The sequence below is a fragment of the Carcharhinus amblyrhynchos genome, chromosome 15, assembly GCF_965287045.1.
Source record: "Carcharhinus amblyrhynchos chromosome 15, sCarAmb.v2.hapA, whole genome shotgun sequence".
In the NCBI taxonomy this organism is placed as follows: Eukaryota; Metazoa; Chordata; class Chondrichthyes; order Carcharhiniformes; family Carcharhinidae; genus Carcharhinus; species Carcharhinus amblyrhynchos.
This window is the reverse complement of record NC_137338.1, coordinates 25,259,232-25,270,868: the sequence shown is the minus strand read 5'-3', so window position 1 is coordinate 25,270,868 and position 11,637 is coordinate 25,259,232. Positions and strand designations below refer to the sequence as shown.

General features: G+C 43.8%; 1 protein-coding gene across 1 annotated transcript; it reads left to right on the top strand.

Moving 5' to 3' along the window:
- Positions 1–8,358: 8,358 nt before the first annotated feature.
- Positions 8,359–9,760, top strand: LOC145352934 (oligodendrocyte transcription factor 3-like). Its single transcript, XM_080203242.1, has one exon. The coding sequence runs from the start codon at positions 8,539–8,541 to the stop codon at positions 9,187–9,189; it is 651 nt and encodes a 216-aa protein (XP_080059368.1). The 5' UTR covers positions 8,359–8,538; the 3' UTR covers positions 9,190–9,760.
- The last annotated feature ends 1,877 nt before the right edge of the window (positions 9,761–11,637 follow it).

The following is an 11,637-nucleotide window of genomic DNA, read 5'->3' as shown; positions in this document are numbered from 1 at the left end:
AAAGCTTGTGAGTATATTATCAAATAAATAGGTTGGACTAAAACCTGGTGTTGTCAGACTTTTTACTTGTCAATGGTAGACAGAGTTTGCAGAGCTAGGAGGTGAGTTAGCCACTGCAGAGTTCCCAACTTCTGAATTGCACTTTTAGCTTATTTACATAGCTGGTCCATTTCAGTTTCTGCTCCATGATAACCCATGGAATATTGATATCGGGGAATTCAGTGATGGCAGTGCTATTGAATGACAAGGGGAGATGGCTACATTATCTTGTTGGCCCTTGCCTGGTACTTGCATCATGTGAATGATACTGACCACTTATCATCAAGCCTGGATATTGTCTAGGTTTTGCTGCATATGGACATGGACTGCTTCAATACCTGAGGAATTGCAATTGGTGATGAACGTTGTGCAGTCACTTGCAAATGACCACACATTTGACACTATGATGGGAGGAAAGTCACTGATGAAACAACTGAAGATGGCTGGGCCAAGGACATGGCCCTACTCTCACAGAATTGTCCCAGAACTGAGATGATTGACCTCCAACAGTCACAAGCATCTTCCTTTATGCTAGGTATGACTCCAATCAGGGTAGAGTTTCCCCCTATTCCCATTGACTTCAGTTTTGCTAGGGCTCCTTGATACCATGCCCAGTCACAATAAGGAGCCTGGTGAATTTGTAAAACATGAGGAATCTGCAGGAGAATGTGAGGTTGAGTTACCTTCCCACCAGAAGCACAGGAATAGGCAGTCCAGAAGCATTGAGGTCAAGGGACCCAATTCTCAAGTAAATTCACCAAAGAAGCAAGATGTTTGAGCAAAATGACTCTTGCATGCAGGCACTGAGCTCAAACGCCAGCAGGTACCCATAGCTGTAGCTGGAGCCTGCAACTAATTTGGGGAAATATCAGGGAAACCTTTTGCTTGCTGCAGGAAACAATAGTACAAATAACAGCTGCAATGGAATCGGTAATGTTCCCCTTCAAAAGTAGCCAGGAACTAGTCCGTGATACGGTCTCCATGAAGATGCAGACTGCAGCCCTAGTGACAATAGATGACAGATTGGACAGGACCCTGTATGATGGTCTTTGGAAGCTGGTATCCTAAATGCAAGGACTGTTTCTGAAGGCTTTTAATTTTTGATTGTAGCCATAAATGCAATCACCCCACTGGTCAGAGGTGGCTTACATTCAGGGCTCAGTAGAATGGAGTATAGTAGGCTGACATTCCTCCTGACCACTTGACATGCCAGTTATCTGATCTTCTCCCATTAAACATCATACAAGTGGCATGAAGGCAATATTTGACTAGTCAGGCAGGAGATCCAGCAATGCAAATATGTCCAGGTCTTTTACAGATAACACAGATGCGCAGAGTTCTGCAAGCGGTAAATGTGAAGGGTGCATGTTTTCACATATTGCTATTCTATCAATTCAGTCAGAATATACTATTAGACCTATTAGACTGTAAGCTCAAAATATACTATTAGAGATTCTTTCAATCACAACTCTGAGAAAGGTAGAGGTTCAAATGTTAAATCAAGGTCCAACTGTCCTGAAGAGGTAGATATAAAAGATCCCAGCTCACATGTGGGGTCCCCCTAGTGCTTATTGCTCAGCCAACAGTTCCAAAACAGTCTAATCATTTCTCTCAGTTCTGTTTGTGGGACATTGTCTTGCAAATTGGCTGTTGTGTTGGCCTGTGTGACCAGTGATACAACTTCAAAACAACTAATTCACTGCAATGTGCTTTGGGGCATGCTGTGAATATTGAAGGTGTTCCGAGCTATTTGTTATTGACTGACTTATGAGAATCAATGGCATATGAGGTCAAAGAGTGAGTGTAAGACTCTATGCCGAATTTCTTCTGGTTCATAGGATATCAGCAATTCCAAATCATCATTTATTGATCATCCACTTGGTGGTAGATAATCCTTCTTTTTGAGCAAATGTAATGATGCTCCATGATGTTACATAGAACCATAGAAAAGTTGCAGCACAGAAGGAGGCCATTCAGGCCCATCTTGTCCATGCCAGCCCGAGGATACCAAGGTGCCCTTTCTAATCCTGCACCCGGCCCAAAGCCCTGTAGTTTACACCACTTAAGATGCATATTCGGTAATTTTTTTGGAAGAGTTTAGGCTGTCTGCCTTCACCACCAACTCAGGCAGCGGATTCAAGACACCAACTACCCTCTGCGTAAAAACGTCGCCTCTGCACTCTCTGTCACTTTAATTGAATCTACGTCCGCTTGCGTGAGAAATTATAGGATTATTGTCCAGCAATGTTGAAGGTACAGTGGGATATGGCATGAAACCTGGAGGTGTTGATGTTCTCATAATATTCTACATCTGTCCTTCGTGCTATTAGATAACATGGGAGACATGGGTCTCATCAAAATTTGTCACATACTGCAGTGCATTCTATAGATAATATATGCTGCAGCCAAGGTGTGTACGTGGCGGAAGGGGTGGTTATGGGCAGCCATTATTTAAGTGCTAGGATTTATATAAGAATTAATGTGTATTTTCAAATGCTTACTGTATAATAGCTCGATGTAAAAGCAATTATGCAGGAAATCGCGTTTGTGTTTCATTATCCCCGCACCTACACCAATAGAATGCCAAATGACAATGTACTATACACTTTATTCTGCCTGGAAAGTAAAGCTTTCAATGCTCACTTGTGAATTCTCAGCATGCGACCTTAATTGATGGCCCCATACTCCGTGGTAAAGTGGAAAAGGCATTAGGAACAGAAAGAAGTAAACTGCTCCAAATGAATGGGACTAGGTGCTCTGCATTTAAATGAGAACTAGCGAATGTCCGCTGGCATTGCTCACGGTGAATTTATATGATGCAAAACAGAACTGTCACTGCTTGGATTTCTCTTTGAGTCAATTATTAGATTTCTGATTCGGAACTCAGAAGAGTTTCGATGTACGATTGTGGACACAAGTGCAAGCAATGGAAATGCCAATGGAAATATCCAATCCGTGGTCCCAAGGACAACGTGTAGCTTCCGGAACTTGGAGATTTGCTCCTGCAAGCTCAGGCAGTTTTTAATCATATATTTTAACACGTACTGATATATTTGAACAACATAGACTTGCAGGTTTGGAAAACATTGGCTGCTCTTAGCGCCATTGCCTCGCCGTTGGATACATTTTAAATCAGCCTGAATAGCAATTGAAACACAGATTTGCCATTCGCAGTGGAGGTTATCTAAGATGTGCTATTATTGATAATATATTAGTTATGTGAAAATTAACGGCGATTTTATATTTAGTTCAAATTGACAGAAGTTTGAACGTCCCGAGCACCAAGGCAATGGGACCCATTTCTTGTAACCTAAGAATTATAGAATCTCTACAGTGCAGAAGGAGGCCATTCGGCCCATCGAGTCTGCACGACTCTCTGAGTGTCTTACCCAGGTGCTCTTCCCCCGCCCTATCCCCATAAACCCTACACGTTTTCAATGGTTAATCCATCTAACCTAGCCATCTTGAGACACTAAAGGGCAACTTAACACGGCCAATCCACCTAGCCCGCACATCGTTGGATATGCAATCTCCTTCTCTGCGAACGGTATGGTTTGTCTGTATAGCACTCAAAAAACAGCACTTTTCACTGTATAGTAATACCTATGACAATAATAAGTCAAATCAAATATGTAAAGTAGCAGCGGCTTACAAAGATATAAGCATCAGCGCTGCAGGAATACGTGTCACTTCCTTGAAGACAGGGCTGTCCAAGGACAATCCAAGTTTCAAATGTTAAGCATTTTAATGGGGTGACATGATGCCACAGTGGTTAGCACCGCTGCCTCACAACACCAGAGACCCAGGTTCGATTCAGATCGTTTCATTGTCTGTGTGGAGTTTTGTGTCTGTGTAGGTTTCCTCCAGGTGCTCCGGTTTCCTCCGTGCTGATTAGGTGCATTGACCAGGCACGGGAGTGTGGTGACGAGGGGAATTTCACAGTAACATCATTGCAGTATTAATGTAAGCCTTACTTGTGTCTAATAAATTAGCTTTTTTTTTACAATGTAGAATAAGTGACGGACTAACAAATTTTTGTCACTCAGCGTGGATTCGTCTCCATAGCTTTTTGCTATATTATCTCGGTTAAATAATAAATATTTTAAAAACGCATTTCTAAATATTCCAAACCTTCTGATCACTGAGGGTATTGGAGACAAACGCTCAACGGTGACAATTTATTTATTCATTCGGTCACATTCTCTTTAAATCAAATATGTTGTTCGGGTGTTAAAAAGACTGAATAGCAATTGAAACACGGATTTACCACCCACAGTGGTGATTATCTAAGTGTATTTATTAGTGTATTTATTTGCTTATTTACTTTTTTTTACAAATTTTGCGTGGTTCTTCGTTTCTTTACCGGAGTTTCCTTCTAACAAGAAATCTCAGATTTAAAAAAAATCTTCCTTTTTTTCTCCTCTCATTTTCATTTGGCATCTGTGAAGTCACCTTCATTGGCGCCCGAACTATTCCACAATTCATCGGGAGTTTCTTTTGTGCGGCAGAGTCGGAGTGGAGCAGAAATCTGCTCATGTGCCACCCTCTCTCCCTCCTCTGACAGTGCATTGATGGCTTGTCCCCTTTAATTCTCCATCTTCCTGTGGCATTCTGTCCCTTCAATGGGGACATGGAGAAAGCGGATGGCTGGACCCAATGCAGGGAAGTGACTTCACTGGCACCTTTGTTTTCTCGCAGCACACTCGCTTTTCTGTGCATTTCAAAGGCTTGTTTTTTCTCTCTCTTTTTCAAGTTAACTGCGCCCAGCATTGGAGCCGGCTTCTCTCAAAATGAGAAACCGGGAACCTTTTCAAGTCGACTCAAGCGCTCACTTCGTCTGCCAGTTGTCCCGTTTCCTCAAAGATAAACTGCGGCAATGGCTGGTATAAATTAACACGGTTTAAATGTTTTAGAAAAAAGCTTAATTCGTGCCAACCCTCTTTGGTTTAGCTTCCTTGAAGAGAGGGCTGATTTTATAAATTGGAATATAAACTCAGTCGATGGTCAATTTATAAAAGATGGGATTTTTTCCCCCTAGCACTGAATGTTCTGTTCACTATTGATTCATTGTGGCGGATTGCTATGCTGTGGATACAACATTTTGGATAATAAGATGCTCACCTGCGCTGCCAAATTCTGCTTTGAATTCGACCAGTTCTCTGCGCCTGGCGAGTGGTATTCTTTCAAATGTTTGTTTTAGCTTATCCTTACACAGAGACCAGAATAATTCTTTCTCAATTGCCCATTTGGCAGGATTATTTTCAACTACCCTCCACAGCGACCATTCGTGTTTTAGTTCAATATTCCAATCCGAATATGCGTTATGGGTATTGGAGAGCTACCCGAAATCTTGTGGCTGATGTTTCCCCTCATTTTAACCTGTTCCGACGATGTCTCCACACACAAAATTCATAAAGCTACCCTGCCCTAAATAGTTGGCGATCTTATGAAGGATATTTAAATATAAAGGTACAATTTGCCTCTCCTCATTTTTTTTGGACCATCTGTAGACTTTGGTGAAATGGAGTCCAGAATTAGGGGTCCTAGTTTGAGGATAAGGGGTAAACTTTTTAGGGACTGAGACCAGAAATTTCTTCACCCAGAGAGTGGCGAATCTGTGGAATTCACTACCACGGAAAGTACTTCAGGTCAAAACGCTGTGTAATTTCAAGAAGGAAGTAGATATAGATTTTGGGGAAAAAGGGATCAAGGGATATACCGGGAAAGCAGGATCAGGATATTGAATTTGATGATCAGCCATGATCAAAATGAATGGTGGAGCTGGCTTGAAGGGCCGAATGGTCCTTTCCTGCTTCTAACCTCTACGTTTAAATTGCTATCATGACGGTACGCCATAGATCACCTTCATTCCTGCCATCTCATCCATTTTTACTGGTCCCTTGCAGAAAGATCACGAATATACAGAAACATAACTCTCCAGCTTCTGTTTGTGTGTGTGTGTTTGCTTCCTCTTGCCAGCAAGTCCCAGGGTCTTGGCAGTGGCTGAGTGTATTGAGCTTGTGAGTCTGCTCAGTCATTTTTTGCTGGTGCTGGGGAGGAAGAGTGTCATTGCTGAGATTTTTGCAGGAATCAACAATGTTGTTGGGCATTATATTTTGTTATCACTTATAGTGTATTTATTAGTGTCACAAGTAGGCTTACATTAACACTGCAATGAAGTTTGTGTGAAAATCCCCGAGTCACCACTCTGTGACACCTATTTGGGTTCACTGAGGGAGAATTTAGCATGGCCAATGCACCTAACCAGCACATCTTTCAGACTGTGGGAGGAAACCAGAGCAGCCAGAGGAAACCCATGGGGAGAATATGCAGACTCTGCACCCAAGCCAGGAATCGAACCCGGGTCCCTGGTGCTTTGAGGCAGCAGTGCTAATCACTGGGCTACCATGGGCAGCAGTGCTAATCACTGGGCTGCCATGGGCAGCAGTGCTAATCACTGGGCTGCCATGGGCAGCACTGCTAATCACTGGGCAATCGTGCTGCCCTTGAATGTGTAATTGATGATTTATTTATTATCATCGCGAATAGGCTTACGTTAACACTGCAATGAAGTTACTGTGAAAGTCCCCTAGTGGCCACATTCCATTGCTTGTTCAGGTTTAATGACTACTGTTAAGTATGCATGCTGATGAAAGGTCATCCACCTGAAACTTTCAATTCTGTTTTTCCCATTCACAAACACTGCCCGGCTTGTCGAGTGTCTCCAGCATTTCTGTTCTGATTGTATATGTTCAACTTCCTCAATGTGATGCTTTTATGCCCCTGACCTCCACATTAAAAATCTTATCGTTACAAAGTGGAATGGTGTGTTGTATTTCTTCCGCTCTGCTGGGAAATCTACATGCGTAAGGGTAACCTTTTCAACAAAGTAACTGCCCCTTCTCAGCCTTTTGGTTGAGATCAAGCCCAAGATGAGGGGGGGGGGGAGGTGGGGGGAGGGGCAATGCCTTATCTTGTCAGCTTGGATCTTGTTTGTCTCTCATGTGAGCACTATGAAATGGGTTCAATTGGGATTTGAATGTGGTTTTTGGAGAAGGCAAGGACAACCTCTACACAACCTCAGGCCGAAGAGACGATCCTTTAAAACAGAGATGAGGGTGAATTTCTTCAGCCAGAGAGTGGTGAATCTGTGGAGCTCTTTGCCGCAGAAGGCTGTGGGGGGCAGGTCATTGTGTGTCTTTAAGATAGAGGTAGATAGGTTCTTGATTAATAAGGAGATCAGGGGTTATGGGGAAAAGGCAGGAGAATGGGGATGAGAAAAATATCAGCCAAATTGAACGGCGGAGCAGACTCCATGAGCGGTCTTATGGCCTGAGGAATGGATTTGAGTTCGCCCGGTCCATTTTGAGCATTAGCTTTGTAATTAAGGATGGAGTAAAATACGTTTTTTGAAAGTCACTGTACATATTGTGCTTTAGACTAAAAATCGATATTTTAAAATGTGAAAACATTACCCCGCCACACTGACCACGATTGTTTGGAGGTTATGTGGAGTTTTTTTTTGCCTTATTAGTTCTCAGTGTTTACGTGTGTTTTTATCCATCAGCATGCTATTGAATGCAAGATTTCACATCAGGCGTTTCAAAGGGATGAGACACAGCGGCGCCGACATGTATTCGCTCCAGTCCGGGACACAGCGGGAAGACTCAGGTAGGCTCAACGGGTAACATGCACTGGGATATTCAATTGCAGAGGAGCTACACGGAAGCTACAACCTATTCTGGGGTTCCGTTCTATCTTTCCCCTTTCTGTGTTCAGTAACATGCCAGTGAGAAAATTGCACCGAGTCTGGAAGCGTTTGGATCAATGATACGGAACAGAAGTGAAATCAGTCGATTTGATTTTATAACGAGAGTTTCATACTGAACAAACGTGGGCACGGCCAAAGATCAACACTGCAACATTCTGGGGCGCTTTGTATCCAAAAAGCAGTGGGGAGGGGTGGGGGGGTGCAGGGGTTGTTGGTGAATTGTGAAATAAAGAGCAAGGCAACAGAGAGGATTTTTTTTAAATAAAGGACACAGCAAAGAGGGAGGAGAATGGGGAAACCTGGGAGCCGCAGAGCGAACATTTAAAAGGACTTTAAGCAAATGAGGAGAGATAGATGAATATATCTGGAGCCGGGGTGGGGGGGGGGTGGTGTGGAAACATACTGAGACTTTCCATTGAAAGAGCTTTGCACCAATAGCGTTGGCCAGCTAGAGGGTCTACACTTGCAATTGGTCGCAGCTTGTCTACTCCCTGATAAATACCTTCACTCTTTAGCCCTTTCCAGGTTCACTTTAGGTCCGACCGAAGCTGAGCTCCTCCAGAGACTTGCACACATTGAGCATAAACCTGTAAATCCCTACAGCTAATTCCAGGTTCCCCCTCAGCAGCCCAGCCCAGCCCATCCCTGTGCTCACTCAACAAGAAGAAGACAAAGTCCTTGTTCGCTCTCGCCTCGTTCCTCCCGAAGCGGGCTCTGGATTTCAGACCATGAGCGAGTTGCTGAAGTCTCCCCCGAACGAGCTGCTCTTGGTGACCTCCAGCCTCTACAACATCCCCCACAAGGTGGACCCGAGCGAGCGCTCGCACTCGCCGGACGAGTCGCCCAGCCCCACGCCGTCCGCCAAGTCCCGGAGCAAGAAGGATCTGACGGAGGACGAGCAGTTCCTGCTGAGGAAGAAGATCAACAGCCGGGAGCGCAAGAGGATGCACGACCTGAACGTGGCCATGGACGCCCTGCGGGAGGTCATGCCTTACGCCCATGGACCGTCGGTGCGGAAACTGTCCAAAATCGCCACGCTGCTGCTGGCCAGGAACTACATCCTGATGCTGACCAGCTCCCTGGAGGAGATGAAGAGACTGATCGGCGAGATGTACGGCCGCAGCGGCTCGGCATCACGGCTGGGCCAGCTGCCCGTGCTCACCGCCGGGGGCTCGCTGCTGCTGGGAGCCGCCCCGTCGCTCCTGAGCCTGGGCAGCCCCCGGCACTCGTCCCCCACTGTCAAGTGCCCTTTGACTCCGGACGATCAGGCCTGTTTCCAGCAGTGGCCCGGCTCCCCCTGTGCATGTGCTGCCTGCAGGTTTCACTGCATCCCACCCAGCCTCAGTGCTCAGAGTCACCAGACCAGGTTTCCCAAGTGATGCTGGAAATCACTCGGACATTGTTAAGAATATTGTAAAAAAAAAGTGTACGAATGATTTAAAAAAATAGACTTGTACAAACCTGGGCCAGAATAATGACATTTTCTCTACATTATAAAGCACTATTGCCGATTTTTAGTGTTGACATTAATGCTTAGGGTTTGGTTGGGATTAGGATTAGGATCTGATTGATGTTATGGCCAAAGCTACTTAACTGTTTTAGAATTAATGAAGGAATACACGGATAGTCTTCCATGAGCTATCTCTGCCTGCGGTACTCACTCACAACACACCACTACACTTTATGTGTTTCAGTCTGGCAAGGCAGACAAGAAGCAAGTGAACTATTTGTGTGGTTTGTTTAAGAAAACATTTGTTTCATTCTAATTTCCGAATAACCACGTCTTTACAAAACGTTGAGCTTTTGTTTTTAACAAGTGAATGGCTATTTATTGTCAACACCGCTCCTTGTTTTATACTTGATCTCATAAATAAATCCTTTTTTAAAAAAAATCTCTCTGAAAACTGAACTGTTACTGATTATTGACTTGTTTGTTGCCGATTGCTATAATCTAAATGACATGCATTAAATGTATTTTTCAGTTTTATATATATATATGCAATAAATGTTTTGATATGCACAGTTGGAGCTATGTTATTTCGCACGTTTCTTTCACATTTCGACCATCTCAGCAAAGCACTGGCTTCTGTCTAAGATCTCCCAAGGTTACTGGCAGTGAATGAGTTTATTTAGGAGGGACTGACCTACCGAGCTCTTTTTGTCCAATTTCAGAACTGCAATGGGCGCATTCCTCACAAGCAGTCGATTCATTAAATATTTGCTTTCAGTGACGAGCATTTCAAAGTTTGTTTTCAACGAATATCGTGTGGAATTGAACATATGCAGAAGGCTAAAGTCCTTTAAGTAAATTCCAGTGGAAATAACCATTGATCAGAAATGTAATTGATTGTAAACAGCGCTCCTATACCGTGTCCAGATTAACATCGAAAAGTAAATGCTCAATCATTCGCTACACTTTCTAACTGGGGGGATTGGCTCGTTTCCTTAGTTATTTATAGGTGAATTCATATACTAGAGATGAAGTGTCGTTTCTTACACACTGGGGATATTTAATGTGAATCTAAAGATCATAGTGTCGTATTTTGGAAAACATATATTTCCCAATAGTTTTGAGAATAATGCATTATTTGAGTGGCTCTGTGCGTTGTATATACCAATGGGACAGTTTCGAGCAGTTTGCGGTTTTATTTTGTGTCAAGATAGTAATTATTTTCAACTGCCGCAACCCAGACCGTAATGTGAAATTAATTAATTAGTTACATCTTTACAACAGAAATATAAGTCGGACTCTTTTCGTAATTCAACAAAGTGTTAGCCTGCTGGGAAATGCCAGAGGCCAATGCCCCAATATTAGTTAAAGAAAAACAAAACTAAAAGCAAAAACTATGCAACTGCCACGAGGGACAACATTTAAGTCCATTCTTCCAGTTCTGAAGGCACATCTTCTGTTTGCATTGGGTAGGCGAGGCCTGCTGTAATCAGTGATAAAGACATCTCATGCTTGTATGTGGCTGTGTGATGATCTTGCGACAGTCCTTCTCTAATTTGCACGGTGTCTGACGTGCCTCACGCCAGCAGACGGTGAGAATCTCCCAAACGCTGAGCACTGCTAATTTCACTTGCAGTCAGGGACAACTTTTGTTTTAGGGTATTCCATATGATATTTAAGAATGCGGTCAGTTCCCTGTGAATGTTCGGTTTTAACAGTTTATCTGTTTGGAATAACCTCCAGTGGGGAAAACGGGCAAGGACATCTTTGGAAATATCAATAAATGCTGGTCGGATGTTTACATTAAATGAGCCAACAAAAGGAGCAATAGCAAAACGGGTGCGAAAGTGGCTGAATCCTTACTCTCCCTGCTATATATTAATGATCCAGAGACCTTAGCGTACGGGGCACCATTTCAAAATTTGCGGATGATGCGAAACTAGGGAGTGTGGTGAACCATGACGAGGGCAGTGCAGAACATTCTAGACTATAAAGGGGTATGGGAGAGCGATTGGTGTATGGTGTGGGATAAAGGATCAGCCCTGATAATGTTGAAAGATGGAGCAGGCTCCAAGGGCCGAATGGCCTACTATTCCTGTTTTCTAACTTTCTAACTTCAAAAGGACATAAGCAGGTTGGTGGAAGGGGTGGACAAGTGGCAGGCAAAATTGAATGCAGAGAACTGTGAAGGGGTGGCATGGTGGCACAGTGGTTTGCACTGCTGCCTCACAGCGCCAGGGTTCAATTCCCAGCTTGGATCACTGTCTTTGTGGAGTCTGCACGTTCTCCCCGTGTCTGCATGGGTTTTCTCCCACGGTCCAAAAGATGCGCTAGTTAGGTGCACTGACCGTGCTAAATTCTCCCTCCATGTACCCAA